General features: G+C 44.4%; 2 protein-coding genes and 2 long non-coding RNA genes across 4 annotated transcripts in view; all 4 read left to right on the forward strand.

The window, feature by feature from the left end:
* The first annotated feature begins 6,155 nt into the window (after window positions 1-6,155).
* LOC306923850 lies at window positions 6,156-9,131 on the forward strand. Its single transcript, XR_013790113.1, has 4 exons — window positions 6,156-6,269; window positions 6,935-7,074; window positions 8,640-8,811; window positions 9,012-9,131. It is a non-coding gene; the product is annotated as an uncharacterized lncRNA (long non-coding RNA).
* Window positions 9,132-9,147: 16 nt separating this feature from the next.
* On the forward strand, window positions 9,148-18,072 carry LOC306923988 (intestinal mucin-like protein; the record flags this gene model as incomplete). Its single annotated transcript, XM_079502332.1, has 7 exons — window positions 9,148-9,250; window positions 11,065-11,251; window positions 13,924-14,104; window positions 14,547-14,725; window positions 14,841-14,910; window positions 15,238-15,452; window positions 18,065-18,072. Exons 2-7 carry the CDS (start codon window positions 11,143-11,145, stop codon window positions 18,070-18,072), a joined length of 762 nt encoding a protein of 253 aa, XP_079358458.1. The 5' UTR covers window positions 9,148-9,250; window positions 11,065-11,142.
* Window positions 18,073-18,566: 494 nt separating this feature from the next.
* Window positions 18,567-23,488, forward strand: LOC306923851. The gene is made up of 3 exons (XR_013790114.1): window positions 18,567-18,675; window positions 20,492-20,678; window positions 23,401-23,488. It is a non-coding gene; the product is annotated as an uncharacterized lncRNA (long non-coding RNA).
* A 159-nt stretch (window positions 23,489-23,647) lies between these two features.
* The window catches only part of LOC306923989 (intestinal mucin-like protein), a gene marked incomplete at its 5' end in the record, with an annotated part of 42,063 nt that continues 40,263 nt past the window's right edge, over window positions 23,648-25,447 (forward strand). The window contains 4 exons of the mRNA XM_079502333.1: window positions 23,648-23,670; window positions 24,024-24,202; window positions 24,325-24,394; window positions 24,786-25,000. Of these exons, the coding sequence (XP_079358459.1) occupies window positions 23,648-23,670; window positions 24,024-24,202; window positions 24,325-24,394; window positions 24,786-25,000 (487 nt within the window). The remainder of the gene's footprint in view (window positions 23,671-24,023; window positions 24,203-24,324; window positions 24,395-24,785; window positions 25,001-25,447) is intronic.

A 25,447-nucleotide genomic window follows, 5' to 3' on the forward strand; every position in this document is an offset into this window, starting at 1 on the left:
TGTGTTGCAGGGTGTGAGTGTGGATGTTACGACGGAGAAGGAAACCATTACAGCGAAGGAGAAGCCATGCTCTCAGAGGACCGCTGTAACACATGGTACTTTAATAATGTTAATTTGTTCCTTAAAGATGGAATGTTGTGATCCCCCCCCCCCCACCTTGTTTTCAGGTGAGTGGTGACCCACCTGAACCTTTAAGGGGTGTTGTGATGTCTCTATATAACTGTCATTTCGATTGGACATTTTGACTCAAAGGCTTTCAGCTTTCAGGAAGAAACCAAAAATACACAGGGAAGACATATTTCAATATTCGAACCACACCTGTGGATCTATTAGAGTAATGTTAACTCCATAGACACATACAAAACACCTGTGGGTCTATTAGAGTAATGATTACTCCATAGACTAGACACACACAGATCACCTGGGGGACTATTAGTAATGTTAACTCCATAGACTAGACACATAGAAAACACCTGGGGGTCTAATAGTCTATTAGACTTAGAGTAACTCCATAGACACACAAAACAAATAAGCTGCTGCTATGATGCAGTTATGTTGCTAAATTAACATATTATTATTATTATTATGACATTACAAGGCCACGTTTGATGTTTCATGCCATATAAACAAAATGTTGTGTTCTCTCCTTTTCTTTAAGTCATTGCTCATCAACAAAGCGCAATTGCACCTTCAATGGCCAGGGTGAGTGTAATTTCTATTGTTAAGATTGCCTCGCTATTTTCGCTCCGGATGCTAGGGCGTCGTCTGCAATGCGTCTGCGCGACCATTAGCTTCTGTATTAGCCGCGGCCTTTGCATGCTTTTTCTCTGAAAATATACATGAACATGCCTATACACATTCCTCACTGTAGAGTGTATACACATTTATCACTGTATACTCTTTTTTTTTGTTCTAGCACAACTGTTGTGTACAACAACTCCTGCCCCAACCACAACCCCCACAACAACCGGTGAGTAACTTCAAATTGACGGCAAAAGGTACTTTCAGACGGGCATCGAATAACAGGTCTGCTCCAGATCTGCTCATGAGGGTCTGGATCAACAACAGGTCTGCTCCAGATCTGCTCATGAGGGTCTGGATCAACAACAGGTCTGCTCCAGATCTGCTCATGAGGGTCTGGATCAACAACAGGTCTGCTCCAGATCTGCTCATGAGGGGCGCGACAACGCAAGCGTGACAAACAGGGCCGGATTTACCCTCCCAAGGGCCCCCAGGCTAGACAAAATTTCAGGGCCCCCCTGGGCTGTGCGGTGCATTTTGGTCGAGCGGTAAAGCCGCGTGGTCGGAAAAGAATTGCCGTATTTTGTTCTAATTTCGCTGTAATTTTGAGGTACCCAGAGAAAGGCAGGCAGGCAGGCAGACAGACAGACTAGTCGCTGAATGCAGGCTGCCATGCACAGCGACATTGGCAGGGGATTCCACAGCTACCCCACAACACAGCGAAACTGTCTGAGCAGAAGCTCTCAATGTTTTAACCATAATACTAAATGTACAATAACTAAACATAAATCTCACTTGAATTGGATTGCAATACTTTACCCCCCCCCCCCCCCCCCGTCCCCGTCGGGGGCCCCCGGGCTGTAGCCCACCCTAGCCCAATGGTAAGTCCGCCTCTGGACTGACAAAAAACTCAACAAAATCCAGATCTAGTTAGTCACGGGCGTGTGCACGAAACGAGCACGCGCGCGCCAATTTCACGGGACCGCGCCCACGTAAATATACTTGCCGTTGTCGCCCCTCGACTTCTCCGCACGGACAAAAAAAAGATTGATTAATTGAAAATGAATTACTAGACACGTTAATCACTGCTCATCTGAAAAGACCTTTATATAACACTAGATTCGCCACCCCAGTCACTAGAGTGGCAAAACATTGAGCAGCATGGAGCATTGGAGTTTGGAAGCGTTTGTTGGAAATCACTCAACGATCCTTGGCTGCGTAACGCCTGTTTCTAAATGTCACATAATGCAGGAGGCAGCAGGAGGTTGCGTTATTGAAAACGAGCACTTTCAAACTCTGACAAAAAAATGCACAGAATATCTTGACAGACAGTAGGTCATAACATGTCTACGGTAGATTTTTATGAAAAAACGGATAATTCAAGCTTTCCGTACAGCTGCAATGTTGGTGAGATTATCATCGTTTTAATACAATCAGGTAGGACCTTTCAGGTTGGATGTATGGGCTGTCAAGGTTTTGCCACTCAGTAGGTATTCCCACATAACTTCCGGGTAAGATGATATCACGCATATTGCCTCTAAAACTAAACGGGCTTCTCAGGTTAAATATTGATATGTGATTAACTTATGAACGCATTTTACGTGTTTTTGGGCTTTGTATTAAGTCATAATCGTCTCGCTAATATATTTACCGTCAAGTGGGGCTCCCGGTCGCTAGGCAACACTCAGCTCACTGTGTTTTGCCCTCCCCCCCAAGATGGCGGCCCGCACACAATGCTGGGTCAGCCGATCATTATAGCCGTTTTTCTCAGAATTACGGCTCAGATTCTGAAGAACTACAACTATGACATCATCACCAACAACACCTCCTCCCACCACTACTACGGGTCGGTGAAATCAGCCCTCAACGGCTTCTGCCGGAAATATGGGGAGGGGATGGGGAGGGACCCCTCCCCTACTGGGCGGGGCTTTTCTTTTTTTATACATGAGTTAGGCGCTGCATATTCTACTAGAGCCTGGAAACCCATTCTGGCAGCCAGCTTGTAGCATGGCTTGTTAGTCAATAGACTTTCAATCCATATCTCCCGAGTTCCAATCCTGCTTACGCCACTATTTTTGTGCCAAACGCAAGCAACTTTTTATTTCGCCAATAAAGTGACAAATGTTAAAGTCATGAGTATACAAAAATGCAAATACTCAGGGAAAGCACAGGACAAAAAATGTACTCAAGTAAATGCAGTGTACTTAGTTCCTGTCCAGCGTTGGTATTCATGCATAGTTTTGAACCTCACTAAATCATCTGCCTTCCTATCAAATTTACAGGAACTACAAGTCCCACGCGTGGAACTACAACTATGACATCATCAACAACAACAACAACACCACTCACCGCCACTACCATTAGCCCTACTACTAGTACTACTACTATTGCTACTACTACTACTACTACTACAGCAGCACCAACAACCACATCCTGTCGCGTTTGTGAATGGTCGGATTGGACGAACAACCATTACCCTTTGAACGGTGATGACACCGAAAGCGTTGGAGATTGCGAAGAACCGTCGGAGGTCGAGTGTCGAGCCGCACATTTTCCGGACATCCCTTTGGCCGATTTATTACAAGACGTCACGTGTGACCAGACAGTTGGGCTGGTTTGTAAAGGCCAGGACCAAGGCTTTCCACGCCCCCTGTGCCTCGACTACGAAATACGAGTCAAGTGCTGCGTTGACCTTTGCCATACCACTACTCCCCAAACTACCACAACTCCCCAAACTACCACAACTCCCCAAACTACCACTACTCCCCAAACTACCACAACTCCCCAAACTACCACAACTCCCCAAACTACCACAACTCCCCAAACTACCACAACTCCTCAAACTACCACAACTCCCCAAACTACCACAACGCCCCAAACTACCACTACTCCCCAAACTACCACAACTCCCCAAACTACCACTACTCCCCAAACTACCACAACTCCCCAAACTACCACAACTCCCCAAACTACCACTACTCCCCAAACTACCACAACTCCCCAAACTACCACTACTCCCCAAACTACCACAACTCCTCAAACTACCACAACTCCCCAAACTACCACTACTCCCCAAACTACCACAACTCCCCAAACTACCACTACTCCCCAAACTACCACAACTCCCCAAACTACCACAACTCCCCAAACTACCACAACTCCCCAAACAACCACATCCTGTCGCGTTTGTGAATGGTCGGATTGGACGAACAACCATTACCCTTTGAACGGTGATGACACCGAAAGCGTTGGAGATTGCGAAGAACCGTCGGAGGTCGAGTGTCGAGCCGCACATTTTCCGGACATCCCTTTGGCCGATTTATTACAAGACGTCACGTGTGACCAGACAGTTGGGCTGGTTTGTAAAGGCCAGGACCAAGGCTTTCCACGCCCCCTGTGCCTCGACTACGAAATACGAGTCAAGTGCTGCATTGACCTTTGCCATACCACTACTCCCCAAACTACCACAACTCCCCAAACTACCACAACTCCCCAAACTACCACAACTCCCCAAACTACCACAACTCCCCAAACTACCACAACTCCCCAAACTACCACTACTCCCCAAACTACCACAACTCCCCAAACTACCACTACTCCCCAAACTACCACAACTCCCCAAACTACCACTACTCCCCAAACTACCACAACTCCCCAAACTACCACAACTCCCCAAACTACCACAACTCCCCAAACTACCACAACTCCCCAAACTACCACTACTCCCCAAACTACCACAACTCCCCAAACTACCACAACTCCCCAAACTACCACAACTCCCCAAACAACCACATCCTGTCGCGTTTGTGAATGGTCGGATTGGACGAACAACCATTACCCTTTGAACGGTGATGACACCGAAAGCGTTGGAGATTGCGAAGAACCGTCGGAGGTCGAGTGTCGAGCCGCACATTTTCCGGACATCCCTTTGGCCGATTTATTACAAGACGTCACGTGTGACCAGACAGTTGGGCTGGTTTGTAAAGGCCAGGACCAAGGCTTTCCACGCCCCCTGTGCCTCGACTACGAAATACGAGTCAAGTGCTGCATTGACCTTTGCCATACCACTACTCCCCAAACTACCACAACTCCCCAAACTACCACAACTCCCCAAACTACCACTACTCCCCAAACTACCACAACTCCCCAAACTACCACAACTCCCCAAACTACCACAACTCCCCAAACTACCACTACTCCCCAAACTACCACAACTCCTCAAACTACCACAACTCCCCAAACTACCACTACTCCCCAAACTACCACAACTCCCCAAACTACCACTACTCCCCAAACTACCACAACTCCCCAAACTACCACAACTCCCCAAACTACCACAACTCCCCAAACTACCACTACTCCCCAAACTACCACAACTCCCCAAACTACCACAACTCCCCAAACTACCACAACTCCCCAAACAACCACATCCTGTCGCGTTTGTGAATGGTCGGATTGGACGAACAACCATTACCCTTTGAACGGTGATGACACCGAAAGCGTTGGAGATTGCGAAGAACCGTCGGAGGTCGAGTGTCGAGCCGCACATTTTCCGGACATCCCTTTGGCCGATTTATTACAAGACGTCACGTGTGACCAGACAGTTGGGCTGGTTTGTAAAGGCCAGGACCAAGGCTTTCCACGCCCCCTGTGCCTCGACTACGAAATACGAGTCAAGTGCTGCGTTGACCTTTGCCATACCACTACTCCCCAAACTACCACAACTCCCCAAACTACCACAACTCCCCAAACTACCACAACTCCCCAAACTACCACTACTCCCCAAACTATCACAACTCCCCAAACTACCACAACTCCCCAAACTACCACAACTCCCCAAACTACCACTACTCCCCAAACTACCACAACTCCCCAAACTACCACTACTCCCCAAACTACCACAACTCCCCAAACTACCACAACACCCCAAACTACCACAACTCCCCAAACTACCACTACTCCCCAAACTACCACAACTCCTCAAACTACCACAACTCCCCAAACTACCACAACTCCCCAAACTACCACAACTCCCCAAACTACCACAACTCCCCAAACTACCCCGGTGGCGCCCTGCATTTGGTCGGACTGGAAAAACAACCATCACCCGTGGATGACGTCAAGCGGCGATGAAACCGAAAGGACGGAAGACGTGGATGACTTTGACGCCAACGCCTGTGTCGGCGGAGGAGCCGTCGTGCGGGTCGAGTGTCGCTACGCGCAGTACACAAACCTTCCTCTTGGGTTTTACGGCCAGCGGCTGGCGTGCGATGCGAGCGTCGGCGGGCTGGTCTGTAGGAGCCAGGACCAGGTGGTCTTCAACGGCGTTGTGCAGAAGTGCTACGATTACGAGATACGAGTGGCATGCTGTCGTCCCGTTCCCCCGACACCCACACCTACAACTACGCTAACTACCACGACTCCCAGTACCACAACTAGTCAAACTACCACAACTCCTCAAACTATCACAACTCCTTCACAAACACTTACATGTACCTGCCAGTACAAGGGCCTAACCATCACTCCTGGTATGTTCATCACACGTTACGTCTTCACTGTGATACGAAAAGGACACAATCAAAATTTGCTGTCAAAATCAACACTGGAGTGATCCAGTGTTGATTTTGACAGCAAATTTTGATTTTATTTTTAGTCATAGTCTCTTGAATAATCTTAATTTAGTTTTAGAGTCACATTTTAGTCACCTGGAATGTTTTAGTGTTAGTCTAATTTTAGGCCACTAAATATCATACAATTATAGTCGACTAAATCTACAGTTGATTTAGTCAACTAAAACGTATTTTGCCAGGCCTTGATGCCATCGTAATGGCTGCTTTTACACCTCTGATCGGTGAACCAATATTTCTCCAGCACTTGCTCTATGTGCGCCTGCCCCTCTAGACCAGAAAGCACGCTGGCTAGGCCAGGCTACTCCCTTCCTAACATTTGAGTCTATAGTTTTTATTTGTTGACGAAATTGTCAATATATTTACTCTTAGTTTTAGTCATCATAGCTTAGTTTTCATTTAGTTTTCATCAGTGAAAATAGGTAGTCGACGAACATTGTTTTAGTACTTTGTATTAGTCGACAAAATCAGCACTGGACCTTTTACGTTCAAACATGTTTGGGATCATTTTAACGTCTACTCTTTTGTGTTTTTAAGTTGCTTCTCTCTCTCTCTCTCTCTCTCAGGTACTGTCATCTATAACGTGACTGACGCAGAAGGCTGGTGTGTGGTTGCGTGGTGCGGCTCGTCATGTCGGGTGGAGAGGGAGGTGACGAGATGCAGCGAGCCTCCTCAGAACTGCACTCAACTGGAGCCACCCAGAATGGTATTACAATTTAGGCATTTTTCAGACTCTCTTAATCCTATAACACTAAACATATTTTCTTGTTACGCTATCACTAAACACGGGTATATTTTACCCAATGTAAAATATTCCATAAAAAACATTTCTCATCAAAATATATTGAAGTACAGCAATGCATGGCAACTTGACCCACTCTAAAAATATTCCTAAAAAAAAGAGAAATGGTCCTTTGGTCCACCCATTCCTAACATGTGAGAATGGTCCAGTGAAGGAATAAATAAATAAATAAAAAATCCATTGTGGGTGTATGGGATTTTTTTCTATCACACTATCACTAGACCCGGGTGAAATTCACCTGAACACATGGCTGTAGAAAAAAACAGGGATGTGGGCAGAGAAACAAACCTACCTTCAATGATGTCACTGAGCATCATGAAGGTACTGAAAGGGCATCATGAAGGTACTGAAAAGAATATAATTGTCTGGGTGAAAATCACCCTTGTTTAGTGTTCTAGGGTTAATCCGGAGAGATTTACAGTAAGCAAGAACAGCACATGGTAATACATCACATACATACAAATAGTCGTCAAGGATCATATGTAAGCTAAGAACCTAACAGACAGTGGAATATCTATATGAAGAAACTATGTGTATATACTATAGAGTGCTATGTCTACGTATAATGCTATCTAAGTTACATACGCTGAGCCTTTGCATACGCCTTTAAGGCTAGATAGATAGATCTAACATACTGACAAACAGAACAACCATGAAACAAAAATAATCCTTATATAGGCTGGGAGTTATATATGAAGGACAAGAAGTACCCTAAGAGAAGAATCCAGAGCATGCGAGATGGGCTTTCCAGGGTCGGAAACTAACTATGACCAGTTAGTGTGAAGATGGAGCCATGATTTAAACTAACTATGACCAGTTAGTGTGAAGATGGAGCCATGATTTAACTAACTATGACCAGTTAGTGTGAAGATGGAGCCATGATTTCACTAACTATGACCAGTTAGTGTGAAGATGGAGCCATGATTTAACTAACTATGACCAGTTAGTGTGAAGATGGAGCCATGATTTAAGGTCTTTCCTAAATCTTGCAATGAATGAATGAATGAATGGTTTATTATCTTGTGCCATTGGAACATTACAAGAAGAATCATGTATTAAACTCATTTGACATGATCGAAAAGGTCAAGTGCTACAGGCTAAGATGTAAGACTTCAATGTAGTCACATGTAAACAGAATTGTGTCCACGAGTTGCATGACATGTAGATTTAATACCAGTAGTCAGACACTGTAATAGTCAGACACTGACCGGAAAGGGCAGAGGTTTTCAACAGCATTCCATGTCAAGATACATTATTTATTCGGCACTTTTAGACTTGCACATTTAGACAACTGCAGCACTCAGACATTACAAATCTATTCTCTTCCTTATTCCTAAAGGACTATTCATACACTGTTCTGGTGAAGAGGTGACCACCGAAAAGGTGGCCACCTCTTCACCTAAACCTGGAGTATGAATAGGCCTTAACATCTCATCTCATCTCAAATCTATTCTCTTTGTTCCCAACAGGAGGGTGAAACCTGGATGCCAGACAGCTGTAGCACTCAGACATGTTCGGCCGGTCAAGTCGTTACAGAATACCATCCCTGTTCAAGTGTGACCGTACCTGTATGTGAAAATAACTTACAGCCGGTCAAGGTTTATGACGAGTCAGGATGCTGTTTCCAGTACGAATGTAAATGTAAGTTCAAATCGTCACGTAAGCTCTTTCAAACTAAATCTAATTTCAACTAACCTTCACACTAGGGATGGGACGATATGAAAACGAAACACGTCACGATTATTGAGGAAAAGCAAATTGTGATTAAGTCATAAGTGATCCCGTGATGGTCTGTTTGTTTGTGATTATATCGACTTGTTTATTTCATTCATTTATTTCAGGCAACTGCTATGGCTGGGGCGATCCCCACTATGTGACGTTTGATGGACAGTTCTACAGTTTCCAGGGAAATTGCACCTACGTCTTGGTTAAAGAGATTATCTCACGGTACAACTTCACCGTCCTCATCGATAACGAGAGCTGTGGAAGACACGTGTCCTGTCCACGCGCCTTGACGGTCCGTTACAAAACACACGAGGTCACCCTTCGGCAAGAGAGGATCCCAAAGACTGTGAACTTTGTAAGTATTTAGGCCAATTAAATTACATTTTCATCATAGTTTAACCTTTCTCTGCCAGCTAGCTATTAGCATTCATGAATTTCCCAGTGCCACCATACGCGTTCACTTTAAGAGAGTTTGCGCCCCCCCCTCCCCACAATCAACACACACACTTTAGTATCATTGGCACAAGCAGACACTGTGTACCTGTCGCCAGAAGCATTTACATGTTGGGAGCGACGCGGTACAAAGTCACAAATTACATCCGAATGTTGGATTGCAGAATATCCACCAAGGACAGCTCTCCTGGATTCCGACTTATGGAGGTTTGAAAATCCTGCTTGTAACCGAGCAAAACGATGATCAGATTTTACGTCCCATAGCTGGTGGTGACGGGGCATCGCCATAGCAACCAAGCAACCAAGGACGACAGCAAATGTTCTCTTATAGCGAGAAGCACACCGCATACCTCAAAAGAAAGCTTAATTTGTCCACTCCAATTAAAAAACATTGATTTTACAATCTTCCATTCTGGAGATATTTACCTTTATGTAACATCTGCTTTTGTAGTAACGTACTCTTACAGAAAAGCCGAGCTAGGGGCCGTTTTATGTCGGACGTTTATCCTATCGTATTTATCCTATACATACTATACATCGAATGAAAGCCCTGAATGTCTACTTTTACGAGGAAAAAAGTACACATTGATCCCATCTACCCTTCATCGGTAATTGGCTTTTGTATGAGCTACAGAATGAGCATAGGGACTGAGGGAACATATCGGGGCTACGTTACTACTGTTTTGTTTATTTTTTATGAAGATGATGATGATGACGGATAGGGTAGGCGCCAGGCGGGGAGATGGAACGATGCGTGTTGTCATTATTTATCCATCTATGTAATGTCTGTCACTGTATCGTTCCAACTCGGCTCGCCGAGGGACGGTGGTGTTGCTGACTTGCTGTGCCCCTCCAGTAATTTGCATTGTTCCATCTGACCGCGGCGATGATCATCATCATGAAAAAATAACCGTCCCTCGGCGAACTCGGCGATACAATCCGCGATAGTTTTCTTGTTTGTTCGAGTATGGAGAAGGAAAGGAGACCCGACTTTAGATCCGTGTCCATCATGGAGCCGGAACATGAAACGCCTCCCCTGAAACAAACAGGAGGGAGAGGGAGAAACAGGAGCAGATTGGCAGAGGTGGATACGGATATGAAATGTTATTATGTTGACTGGAGTACGCTCGCATTGGGGCAGCCATTTGTGTGATAGAGACTAGTCTACACTGCGCATTTGTGCCCCTCCCATCCAGTTTTCAGGAAGGGAGGGGAAGAGGCTTTGTTTTTTTTATATCACGTGACCGGATGGTTGTGCGATTAATCAGGGCTGCTTGAGCTATTGTCCGGGTGTGTACAAAGGCGATTGAAAGTAATCAATAAAAACATGCGCTAAACGGACATCTACGTGTCCCGCACCGGACCGTTGGGATTCGAACCACGGAGAAAACTGTTTCCCGCACGCTATTGGTTAAAAGCTGCCGTGGGGCTCAACCATTATATACACAGAGTATACGTTGGGGTCCGTATATAGTATACGGACCCGGTGCAAAAATAATTTAGGAGAATGAAAATTACGTCATTATTCTTAAAGGGCCACCTGGAGTTTTTATGTGGGTAATATGTAAAATTTTACCCACGTAAAATTTCAAATTGTGCTACTGTTATCTACTACAAATACTTGGAACATTGAGTGACTGCAGTTTCTTTCTGCGGTAAAATGTGCCGTTAAGCGAAATTTGATCGATGAATCCATTAACTCTAAATGGCTTTCAGGTGTTTGTCAACGGCAAGCGGTTGGCAACCACAACCTTTTCCAACGATGACTTTACGATAACGAGCAGAGGAATCCATATGCTGTTGAACATCCCGGCCATCGACACTACCGTGATGTTCGGAGCGTTGGCCTTCAGCGTGGACCTGCCTTATCACCTCTTCCACAGCAACACACAGGGACAATGTGGTGAGTAGATGGACCTGCCCCACAGCAACACACAGGGAAAAGGTGGTGAGTAGATGGACCACAGGTACAATATGGTGAGTAGATGGACCACAGGGACAATATGGTGAGTAGATGGACCTGCCCCACAGCAACACACAGGGACAAGGTGGTGAGTAGATGGACCACAGGGACGGTATGGTGAGTAGATGGACCACAGGGACAATATGGTGAGTAGATGGACCACAGGGACAATATGGTGAGTAGATGGACAACAGGGACAATGTGGTGCGTAGATGGACCACAGGTACAATGTGGTGAGTAGATGGACCTGCCCCACAGCAACACACAGGGACAATGTGGTGAGTAGATGGACCACAGGGACAATATGTTGAGTAGATGGACCACAGGGACAATATGGTGAGTAGATGGACCACAGGGACAATGTGGTGAGTAGATGGACCTGCCCCACAGCAACACACAGGGACAATGTGGTGAGTAGGGATGGAGCTCGAAACCCAATAGCCCAAAAAACCCAGATAGCAAGCTTATTGAGTGCCTGTTATCAATAAGATTTGGGCTTATCAAGCTTGTTATCGAGCATAGCGGTCCATGATGTCATGTTTAAACAATCAAGACAAGAGGCGATCAAGAAATAACTTGGCACAAACATGTCGCTCTAGAAGTGTATTGATACCTGCCAACCAGCGCTGCCCGGGGAAAATAAATGATGCCTTTACAGTGACGCTACACCAGTTAACAACTTCTTCAATATTAGTTTCCAAAAGTAAAAAGGTCAATTGCCTCTGTTAGAAAAGTACTGTATATGAAGGCCCTAGTAAAAGATACTGGTTCTGTTTAGAATTTATTGTCGTCTCCCGTCATTCCACAAAATAATAGAAAATGTGCAAATATTGGCCTCGATAAGAACCCGGCTCGATAAGCCTGATCGATAAGCTGCTCGTTATCTAACTATAGATGCATAAAGTCTCTGTGTGTCTGTACGTCTGTATCCACGTAACTCGAGAAACGTTAGCTCCACCGACTTCAAATTCAACACACACGTTCCACACCCCCACAGGGAGTGCAGTGCCCGGTGTCGAGTCGGTCGGGTAGCCGGTTGTCCAGAACAAGCACAAAAGCCTCTTCCTGGGCTCTGGACCTGATCACCTGATCTCCATAATGGAGCTGGCCTGTTCACAATGGACGGTGTTCTGACATCTGCATAGACTCCATGCTTGGGCTTGCCTGACAGAGAACTCCAGGGACACAGACATAATAACTGGGTGGGGCATGCATTTCCAACTTGCATCGTTCCAAGTAGGCAAGTGCCCAATGGGCACCGCTCCAGTCAATAAAAATGAACGAGCTCCATCTCTAGAGGTGAATGAGGGACCCTTGTGGTGATAACATAGCCTGGCTTCAGCCCTGAATCGCTACCATTAAAAGAATATGTCCTGGCGATTCAGGTCTGGTGACCCTGCCTACGGCGGCGTCAGTCTCGATCGAAAATCTGATCGCAGCAGCTGATTGGCCATCAGCCCCGTCACTCAACAGCGTATAAGCGTCAAACAACAAACATGGCTGCCCACACTGTGGTGACTCGCAACCGTATCAATCTGGCTATTAAATTGACCTATGATAAATAGTTTCTTTACAGAAATGACAGGTTTTATAAATATCATCATCCGACATATTTTACCGCTTTTGTTTACACGCTAGTAGCGCTCGTTGGCTGTGTTTGTTTGGTTAGCAACCGGGTTAGCCATAGCCACATGATTGACAACAACGTCGTCTGCTTTCGTACTATTCTGATTGGTTGGTATGATTTGAACCAATCGCCGAAGACTGCCGCTTTGACAACGCCCATCCCAGAAACTGCTGCCGTGGGGAGGGCTTTCAGTCTGAATAAGGAAGTGAAACGAAATGAAAATTCAGGTGCATGCTTTTGGTTAGACATACCATTGGTCCGATATCTCAAACCCTCACCCTAACCTTAACCTCCCACGGGCAGCACACCTAAACCTATAACCTTAACCCTCTCCCAACCCTTAACGCACCCCTCACCAACCTTAATCCGGTCGTCTTAACGCACCCCTCACCAACCTTAATCCGGTCGTTTTAACGCACCCCTCACCAACCTTAATCCAGTCGGACCAATGCTATGTCTAACCAATGCTATGTCTAACCAATGCTATGTCTAACGAATGCTATGTCTAACCAAAGTAGGCTCCCCAGTGATAACATTGATCATCTCTAGAGGTGATAACATTGATCAGGTGGAATGAACATAAACTTGTGTACTTAAAGTACCAAAAGTAGACAGTACTCATTATGCAGAATGTCCCATTTCAAGTTTTCAAATGTATACAAATATTTTGAAAATAGCAGATCTACAAGCTCACAATGTGTCTCATCGCATTGTGAGCATGTAGATCGGCTATTTTCAAATGGCCGAAATGTATATAGGACTGTGGTGGTTAATGTATGTTTTGTAATAATAATCAAAATCTAAATAATAAGCAAAGTTTTCAAATAATTGTAGTGGAGTAAAAGTTAAAAATTTGGCTCTGAGATGTAGTGGAGTAGAAGTAAAAGTACTGGAAATACCTCAAAACTGTACTTAGTTACTTTCCACCACCGGAAATGTAACGTTATTATTACAACATATTTGTGTTAACATTTCCGCTCAAAAGGAGTATGCGACAACGACCAGTCCAACGACTGCAGGTCGCCAAACGGGATGGTCCGTTCATCGTGTTCCCAGACTGCTCACGAGTGGCAGGTCGACGACCACAACAACACCTACTGTCAGGAGCCCCCGCCTCCCCCGCCCACAAACTGTACCGCCGACATCTGCCAAATCATCACGAGCAGGTAAGAATTAACAGTGTGACAAACACACCAGGCCGAAATGAATGCCAACATCAAAGAAATCCCAAGATGAAAGCATTGCCAACATCAGAGTAATACCACCATCAAAGCAATGCCAACATCATACATCACATCAAAATAATGCCAAGGAATCCCAAGATCAAACTGTTGCCAACTCAAAGCAATGCCAACATCAAAGTAATGCCAACATCAAAGTAATGCCAACGTCAAAGTAATGCCAACATAAAGTAATGCTAACAACAATCAAAGTAATGCCAACATCACATCAAAGTAATGCCAACATCAAAGGAATCCCAAGATCAAACTATTGACAACAGCAAAGCAATGCCAATATCAAAGTAACGCCAAACATAAGTAATGTATGTTTTAAGCCATGTATGTCAGACTATTAACTACGTACCCGATCTTTCTCTGGGCGCTCCAGTGTTTTCGAGGAGTGCCACAGCGTGGTGCCACCGGACCCGTACCTCCAGGCCTGTGTGTTTGACGTGTGCCACATGCCAGAGCACTCGGTGGGCTGCTCCAGCCTGGAGACGTACGCGCAGGTCTGCGCCCAGGCAGCGGTTTGCGTAGACTGGAGACCGCACACCAACGGAACATGTGGTACTTTGATATAGAATACACTTACTTTAAAAACCCTATTTTAGTTTGCTCGCTGCGGCATCATCGTTTAAAATGTGATTAAGATAAATTTTAATGTCCTCGTCTCTTATTGCAGAATATGAATGTCCAGAGGACAAAGTTTACCGGCCTTGTGGTTCATCTGATCCACCAACATGTGATGCAAGGTGTCTGTCTGTCTGTCTGTCTGTCTGTCTGTCTGTCTGTCTGTCACACACACACACACACACACACACACACACACACACACACACACACACAGTAGTAGTCGTGCATTTACAGTGATGCTATTAAGGTTAGCACTAAGTTACTGTTTGTAATGCATTTTGTTAGCATGCAGTACTGTTTGTAATGCATGTTGTTAGCATGTACGTAGTTACTGTTTGTAGTGCATCTTGTTAGCATGTAGTTAGAATGCAGTTACTGTTTGTAGTGCATCTTACTGTATGTAGTCAGCATGTAGTTACTTATTATGCATCTTGTTAACCCTTTAGACACAGCGTGGCACAGTGCCAGGGCCAGAGCAGCGATCTGGACCCACGGTGCCAGTTCCAGGAGGGATGTTTCTGCCTCGACGGAACCACGTTGCTCAGCTCCGATTCTGACTCCTGCGTTTCCTCCTGTGAGAACATTACTACCACAACTCCTCAAACTATCACAACTCCTACTAAATGTACCTGCCAGTACAAGGGCCTAACCATCACTCCTGGTATGTTCATCACACGTTACATCTTCACTGTGATACGAAAAGAACACAATCAAAATCTGCTGTCAAAATCAACACTGGAGTGATCCAGTGTTGATTTTGACAGCAAATTTAGATTTTATTTTTAGTCATAGTCTCTTGAATAATTTTAATTTAGTTTTAGAGTCACATTTTAGTCACCTGGAATGTTTTAGTGTTAGTCTAGTTTTAGGCCACTACATATCATACAATTATAGTCGACTAATCTACAGTTGATTTAGTCAACTAAAACGTATTTTGCCAGGCCTTGATGCCATCGTAATGGCTGCTTTTACACCTTTGATCGGTGAACCAATATTTCTCCAGCACTTGCTCCATGTGCGCCGGCCCCTCTAGACCAGAAAGCACGCTGGCTAGGCCAGGCTACTCCCTTCCTAACATTTGAGTCTATAGTTTTTATTTGTTGATGAAATTGTCAATATTATTTACTCTTAGTTTTAGTCATCATAGCTTAGTTTTCATTTAGTTTTCATCAGTGAAAATAGGTAGTCGACGAACATTGTTTTAGTACTTTGTATTAGTCGACAAAATCAACACTGGACATTTTACGTTCAAACATGTTTGGGATCATTTTAACGTCTACTCTTTTGTGTTTTTAAGTTGCTTCTCTCTCTCTCTCTCTCTCTCTCTCTCTCAGGTACTGTCATCTATAACGTGACTGACGCAGAAGGCTGGTGTGTGGTTGCGTGGTGCGGCTCGTCATGTCGGGTGGAGAGGGAGGTGACGAGATGCAGCGAGCCTCCTCAGAACTGCACTCAACTGGAGCCACCCAGAATGGTATTACAATTTAGGCATTTTTCAGACTCTCTTAATCCTACAACACAAAACATATTTTCTTGTTACGCTATCACTAAACACGGGTATATTTTACCCAATGTAAAATATTCCATAAAAAATATTTCTCATCAAAATATATTGAAGTACAGCAATGCATGGCAACTTGAGCCACTATATTGGCTAAATATTCCTAAAAAAAGAGAAATGGTCCTTTGGTCCACCCATTCCTAACATGTGAGAATGGTCCAGTGAAGGAAAAAAATAAATAAATAAAATATCCATTGTGGGTGTATGGGATTTCTTTCTATCACACTATCACTAGACCCGGGTGAAATTCATCTGAACACATGCCTGTAGAAAAAAACAGGGATGTGGGCAGAGAAACAAACCTACCTTCAATGATGTCACTGAGCATCATGAAGGTACTGAAAGGGCATCATGAAGGTACTGAAAATAATATAATTGTCTGGGTGAAAATCACCCTTGTTTAGTGTTCTAGGGTTAATCCGGAGAGATTTACAGTAAGCAAGAACAGCACATGGTAATACATAACATACATACAAATAGTCGTCAAGGATCATATGTAAGCTAAGAACCTAACAGACAGTGGAATATCTATATGAAGAAACTATGTGTATATACTATAGAGTGCTATGTCTACGTATAATGCTATCTAAGTTACATACGCTGAGCCTTTGCATACGCCTTTAAGGCTAGATAGATAGATCTAACATACTGACAAACAGAACAACCATGAAACAAAAATTATCCTTATATATAAGGCTGGGAGTTATATATGAAGGACAAGAAGTACCCTAAGAGAAGAATCCAGAGCATGCGAGATGGGCTTTCCAGGGTCGGAAACTAACTATGACCAGTTAGTGTGAAGATGGAGCCATGATTTAAACTAACTATGACCAGTTAGTGTGAAGATGGAGCCATGATTTAAACTAACTATGACCAGTTAGTGTGAAGATGGAGCAATGATTTAACTAACTATGACCAGTTAGTGTGAAGATGGAGCCATGATTTAAACTAACTATGACCAGTTAGTGTGAAGATGGAGCCATGATTTAACTAACTATGACCAGTTAGTGTGAAGATGGAGCCATGATTTAACTAACTATGACCAGTTAGTGTGAAGATGGAGCCATGATTTCACTAACTATGACCAGTTAGTGTGAAGATGGAGCCATGATTTAACTAACTATGACCAGTTAGTGTGAAGATGGAGCCATGATTTAACTAACTATGACCAGTTAGTGTGAAGATGGAGCCATGATTTAACTAACTATGACCAGTTAGTGTGAAGATGGAGCCATGATTTAAGGTCTTTCCTAAATCTTGCAATGAATGAATGAATGAATGGTTTATTTCAATCTTGTGCCATTGGAACATTACAAGAAGAATCATGTATTAAACTCATTTGACATGATCGAAAAGGTCAAGTGCTACAGGCTAAGATGTAAGACTTCAATGTAGTCACATGTAAACAGAATTGTGTCCACGAGTTGCATGACATGTAGATTTAATACCAGTAGTCAGACACTGTAATAGTCAGACACTGACCGGAAAGGGCAGAGGTTTTCAACAGCATTCCATGTCAAGATACATTATTTATTCGGCACTTTTAGACATTACAAATCTATTCTCTTCCTTATTCCTAAAGGACTATTCATACACTGTTCTGGTGAAGAGGTGACCACCGAAAAGGTGGCCACCTCTTCACCTAAACCTGGAGTATGAATAGGCCTTAACATCTCATCTCATCTCAAATCTATTCTCTTTGTTCCCAACAGGAGGGTGAAACCTGGATGCCAGACAGCTGTAGCACTCAGACATGTTCGGCCGGTCAAGTCGTTACAGAATACCATCCCTGTTCAAGTGTGACCGTACCTGTATGTGAAAATAACTTACAGCCGGTCAAGGTTTATGACGAGTCAGGATGCTGTTTCCAGTACGAATGTAAATGTAAGTTCAAATCGTCACGTAAGCTCTTTCAAACTAAATCTAATTTCAACTAACCTTCACACTAGGGATGGGACGATATGAAAACGAAACACGTCACGATTATTGAGGAAAAGCAAATTGTGATTAAGTCATAAGTGATCCCGTGATGGTCTGTTTGTTTGTGATTATATCGACTTGTTTATTTCATTCATTTATTTCAGGCAACTGCTATGGCTGGGGCGATCCCCACTATGTGACGTTTGATGGACAGTTCTACAGTTTCCAGGGAAATTGCACCTACGTCTTGGTTAAAGAGATTATCTCACGGTACAACTTCACCGTCCTCATCGATAACGAGAGCTGTGGAAGACACGTGTCCTGTCCACGCGCCTTGACGGTCCGTTACAAAACACACGAGGTCACCCTTCGGCAAGAGAGGATCCCAAAGACTGTGAACTTTGTAAGTATTTAGGCCAATTAAATTACATTTTCATCATAGTTTAACCTCTCTGCCAGCTAGCTATTAGCATTCATGAATTTCCCAGTGCCACCATACGCGTTCACTTTAAGAGAGTTTGCGCCCCCCCCCCTCCCCACAATCAACACACACACTTTAGTATCATTGGCACAAGCAGACACTGTTTACCTGTCGCCAGAAGCATTTACATGTTGGGAGCGACGCGGTACAAAGTCACAAATTACATCCGAATGTTGGATTGCAGAATATCCACCAAGGACAGCTCTCCTGGATTCCGACTTATGGAGGTTTGAAAATCCTGCTTGTAACCGAGCAAAACGATGATCAGATTTTACGTCCCATAGCTGGTGGTGACGGGGCATCGCCTTAGCAACCAAGCAACCAAGGACGACAGCAAATGTTCTCTTATAGCGAGAAGCACACCGCATACCTCAAAAGAAAGCTTAATTTGTCCACTCCAATTAAAAAACATTGATTTTACAATCTTCCATTCTGGAGATATTTACCTTTATGTAACATCTGCTTTTGTAGTAACGTACTCTTACAGAAAAGCCGAGCTAGGGGCCGTTTTATGTCGGCCGTTTATCCTATCGTATTTATCCTATACATACTATACATCGAATGAAAGCCCTGAATGTCTACTTTTACGAGGAAAAAAGTACACATTGATCCCATCTACCCTTCATCGGTAATTGGCTTTTGTATGAGCTACAGAATGAGCATAGGGACTGAGGGAACATATCGGGGCTACGTTACTACTGTTTTGTTTATTTTTTATGAAGATGATGATGATGACGGATAGGGTAGGCGCCAGGCGGGCAGATGGAACGATGCGTGTTGTCATTATTTATCCATCTATGTAATGTCTGTCACTGTGTATCGTTCCAACTCGGCTCGCCGAGGGACGGTGGTGTTGCTGACTTGCTGTGCCCCTCCAGTAATTTGCATTGTTCCATCTGACCGCGGCGATGATCATCATCATGAAAAAATAACCGTCCCTCGGCGAACTCGGCGATACAATCCGCGATAGTTTTCTTGTTTGTTCGAGTATGGAGAAGGAAAGGAGACCCGACTTTAGATCCGTGTCCATCATGGAGCCGGAACATGAAACGCCTCCCCTGAAACAAACAGGAGGGAGAGGGAGAAACAGGAGCAGATTGGCAGAGGTGGATACGGATATGAAATGTTATTATGTTGACTGGAGTACGCTCGCATTGGGGCAGCCATTTGTGTGATAGAGACTAGTCTACACTGCGCATTTGTGCCCCTCCCATCCAGTTTTCAGGAAGGGAGGGGAAGAGGCTTTGTTTTTTTTATATCACGTGACCGGATGGTTGTGCGATTAATCAGGGCTGCTTGAGCTATTGTCCGGGTGTGTACAAAGGCGATTGAAAGTAATCAATAAAAACATGCGCTAAACGGACATCTACGTGTCCCGCACCGGACCGTTGGGATTCGAACCACGGAGAAAACTGTTTCCCGCACGCTATTGGTTAAAAGCTGCCGTGGGGCTCAACCATTATATACACAGAGTATACGTTGGGGTCCGTATATAGTATACGGACCCGGTGCAAAAATAATTTAGGAGAATGAAAATGATGTCATTATTCTTAAAGGGCCACCTGGAGTTTTTATGTGGGTAATATGTAAAATTTTACCCACGTAAAATTTCAAATTGTGCTACTGTTATCTACTACAAATACTTGGAACATTGAGTGACTGCAGTTTCTTTCTGCGGTAAAATGTGCCGTTAAGCGAAATTTGATCGATGAATCCATTAACTCTAAATGGCTTTCAGGTGTTTGTCAACGGCAAGCGGTTGGCAACCACAACCTTTTCCAACGATGACTTTACGATAACGAGCAGAGGAATCCATATGCTGTTGAACATCCCGGCCATCGACACTACCGTGATGTTCGGAGCGTTGGCCTTCAGCGTGGACCTGCCTTATCACCTCTTCCACAGCAACACACAGGGACAATGTGGTGAGTAGATGGACCTGCCCCACAGCAACACACAGGGAAAAGGTGGTGAGTAGATGGACCACAGGTACAATATGGTGAGTAGATGGACCACAGGGACAATATGGTGAGTAGATGGACCTGCCCCACAGCAACACACAGGGACAAGGTGGTGAGTAGATGGACCTGCCCCACAGCAACACACAGGGACAAGGTGGTGAGTAGATGGACCACAGGGACGGTATTGTGAGTAGATGGACCACAGGGACAATATGGTGAGTAGATGGACCACAGGGACAATATGGTGAGTAGATGGACAACAGGGACAATGTGGTGCGTAGATGGACCACAGGTACAATGTGGTGAGTAGATGGACCTGCCCCACAGCAACACACAGGGACAATGTGGTGAGTAGATGGACCACAGGGACAATATGTTGAGTAGATGGACCACAGGGACAATATGGTGAGTAGATGGACCACAGGGACAATGTGGTGAGTAGATGGACCTGCCCCACAGCAACACACAGGGACAATGTGGTGAGTAGGGATGGAGCTCGAAACCCAATAGCCCAAAAAACCCAGATAGCAAGCTTATTGAGTGCCTGTTATCAATAAGATTTGGGCTTATCAAGCTTGTTATCGAGTATAGCGGTCCATGATGTCATGTTTAAACAATCAAGACAAGAGGCGATCAAGAAATAACTTGGCACAAACATGTCGCTCTAGAAGTGTATTGATACCTGCCAACCAGCACTGCCCGGGGAAAATACATGATGCCTTTACAGTGACGCTACACCAGTTAACAACTTCTTCAATATTAGTTTCCAAAAGTAAAAAGGTCAATTGCCTTCTGTCTGTTAGAAAAGTACTGTATATGAAGGCCCTAGTAAAAGATACTGGTTCTGTTTAGAATTTATTGTCGTCTCCCGTCATTCCACAAAATAATAGAAAATGTGCAAATATTGGCCTCGATAAGAACCCAGCTCGATAAGCCTGATCGATAAGCTGCTCGTTATCTAACTATAGATGCATAAAGTCTCTGTGTGTCTGTACGTCTGTATCCACGTAACTCGAGAAACGTTAGCTCCACCGACTTCAAATTCAACACACACGTTCCACACCCCCACAGGGAGTGCAGTGCCCGGTGTCGAGTCGGTCGGGTAGCCGGTTGTCCAGAACAAGCACAAAAGCCTCTTCCTGGGCTCTGGACCTGATCACCTGATCTCCATAATGGAGCTGGCCTGTTCACAATGGACGGTGTTCTGACATCTGCATAGACTCCATGCTTGGGCTTGCCTGACAGAGAACTCCAGGGACACAGACATAATAACTGGGTGGGGCATGCATTTCCAACTTGCATCGTTCCAAGTAGGCAAGTGCCCAATGGGCACCGCTCCAGTCAATAAAAATGAACGAGCTCCATCTCTAGAGGTGAATGAGGGACCCTTGTGGTGATAACATAGCCTGGCTTCAGCCCTGAATCGCTACCATTAAAAGAATATGTCCTGGCGATTCAGGTCTGGTGACCCTGCCTACGGCGGCGTCAGTCTCGATCGAAAATCTGATCGCAGCAGCTGATTGGCCATCAGCCCCGTCACTCAACAGCGTATAAGCGTCAAACAACAAACATGGCTGCCCACACTGTGGTGACTCGCAACCGTATCAATCTGGCTATTAAATTGACCTATGATAAATAGTTTCTTTACAGAAATGACAGGTTTTATAAATATCATCATCCGACATATTTTACCGCTTTTGTTTACACGCTAGTAGCGCTCGTTGGCTGTGTTTGTTTGGTTAGCAACCGGGTTAGCCATAGCCACATGATTGACAACAACGTCGTCTGCTTTCGTACTATTCTGATTGGTTGGTATGATTTGAACCAATCGCCGAAGACTGCCGCTTTGACAACGCCCATCCCAGAAACTGCTGCCGTGGGGAGGGCTTTCAGTCTGAATAAGGAAGTGAAACGAAATGAAAATTCAGGTGCATGCTTTTGGTTAGACATACCATTGGTCCGATATCTCAAACCCTCACCCTAACCTTAACCTCCCACGGGCAGCACACCTAAACCTATAACCTTAACCCTCTCCCAACCCTTAACGCACCCCTCACCAACCTTAATCCGGTCGTTTTAACGCACCCCTCACCAACCTTAATCCGGTCGTTTTAACGCACCCCTCACCAACCTTAATCCAGTCGGACCAATGCTATGTCTAACCAATGCTATGTCTAACCAATGCTATGTCTAACGAATGCTATGTCTAACCAAAGTAGGCTCCCCAGTGATAACATTGATCATCTCTAGAGGTGATAACATTGATCAGGTGGAATGAACATAAACTTGTGTACTTAAAGTACCAAAAGTAGACAGTACTCATTATGCAGAATGTCCCATTTCAAGTTTTCAAATGTATACAAATATTTTGAAAATAGCAGATCTACAAGCTCACAATGTGTCTCATCGCATTGTGAGCATGTAGATCGGCTATTTTCAAATGGCCGAAATGTATATAGGACTGTGGTGGTTAATGTATGTTTTGTAATAATAATCAAAATCTAAATAATAAGCAAAGTTTTCAAATAATTGTAGTGGAGTAAAAGTAAAAAATTTGGCTCTGAGATGTAGTGGAGTAGAAGTAAAAGTACTGGAAATACCTCAAAACTGTACTTAGTTACTTTCCACCACCGGAAATGTAACGTTATTATTACAACATATTTGTGTTAACATTTCCGCTCAAAAGGAGTATGCGACAACGACCAGTCCAACGACTGCAGGTCGCCAAACGGGATGGTCCGTTCATCGTGTTCCCAGACTGCTCACGAGTGGCAGGTCGACGACCACAAAAACACCTACTGTCAGGAGCCCCCGCCTCCCCCGCCCACAAACTGTACCGCCGACATCTGCCAAATCATCACGAGCAGGTAAGAATTAACAGTGTGACAAACACACCAGGCCGAAATGAATGCCAACATCAAAGAAATCCCAAGATGAAAGCATTGCCAACATCAGAGTAATACCACCATCAAAGCAATGCCAACATCATACATCACATCAAAATAATGCCAAGGAATCCCAAGATCAAACTGTTGCCAACTCAAAGCAATGCCAACATCAAAGTAATGCCAACATCAAAGTAATGCCAACGTCAAAGTAATGCCAACATAAAGTAATGCTAACAACAATCAAAGTAATGCCAACATCACATCAAAGTAATGCCAACATCAAAGGAATCCCAAGATCAAACTATTGACAACAGCAAAGCAATGCCAATATCAAAGTAACGCCAAACATAAGTAATGTATGTTTTAAGCCATGTATGTCAGACTATTAACTACGTACCCGATCTTTCTCTGGGCGCTCCAGTGTTTTCGAGGAGTGCCACAGCGTGGTGCCACCGGACCCGTACCTCCAGGCCTGTGTGTTTGACGTGTGCCACATGCCAGAGCACTCGGTGGGCTGCTCCAGCCTGGAGACGTACGCGCAGGTCTGCGCCCAGGCAGCGGTTTGCGTAGACTGGAGACCGCACACCAACGGAACATGTGGTACTTTAATCTTTGATATAGAATACACTTACTTTAAAAACCCTATTTTAGTTTGCTCGCTGCGGCATCATCGTTTAAAATGTGATTAAGATTAATTTTAATGTCCTCGTCTCTTATTGCAGAATATGAATGTCCAGAGGACAAAGTTTACCGGCCTTGTGGTTCATCTGATCCACCAACATGTGATGCAAGGTGTCTGTCTGTCTGTCTGTCTGTCTGTCTGTCTGTCTGTCTGTCTGTCTGTCTGTCTGTCTGTCTGTCTGTCTGTCTGTCTGTCTGTCTGTCTCACACACACACACACACACACACACACACACACACACACACACACACACACACACACACACACAGTAGTAGTCGTGCATTTACAGTGATGCTATTAAGGTTAGCACTAAGTTACTGTTTGTAATGCATTTTGTTAGCATGCAGTACTGTTTGTAATGCATGTTGTTAGCATGTACGTAGTTACTGTTTGTAGTGCATCTTGTTAGCATGTAGTTATAATGCAGTTACTGTTTGTAGTGCATCTTACTGTATGTAGTCAGCATGTAGTTACTTATTATGCATCTTGTTAACCCTTTAGACACAGCGTGGCACAGTGCCAGGGCCAGAGCAGCGATCTGGACCCACGGTGCCAGTTCCAGGAGGGATGTTTCTGCCTCGACGGAACCACGTTGCTCAGCTCCGATTCTGACTCCTGCGTTTCCTCCTGTGAGAACATTACTACCACAACTCCTCAAACTATCACAACTCCTACTAAATGTACCTGCCAGTACAAGGGCCTAACCATCACTCCTGGTATGTTCATCACACGTTACATCTTCACTGTGATACGAAAAGAACACAATCAAAATCTGCTGTCAAAATCAACACTGGAGTGATCCAGTGTTGATTTTGACAGCAAATTTAGATTTTATTTTTAGTCATAGTCTCTTGAATAATTTTAATTTAGTTTTAGAGTCACATTTTAGTCACCTGGAATGTTTTAGTGTTAGTCTAGTTTTAGGCCACTACATATCATACAATTATAGTCGACTAATCTACAGTTGATTTAGTCAACTAAAACGTATTTTGCCAGGCCTTGATGCCATCGTAATGGCTGCTTTTACACCTTTGATCGGTGAACCAATATTTCTCCAGCACTTGCTCCATGTGCGCCGGCCCCTCTAGACCAGAAAGCACGCTGGCTAGGCCAGGCTACTCCCTTCCTAACATTTGAGTCTATAGTTTTTATTTGTTGATGAA

Source organism: Electrona antarctica (assembly GCF_951216825.1).
Source record: "Electrona antarctica genome assembly, chromosome: 5".
Lineage (NCBI taxonomy): Eukaryota > Metazoa > Chordata > Actinopteri > Myctophiformes > Myctophidae > Electrona > Electrona antarctica.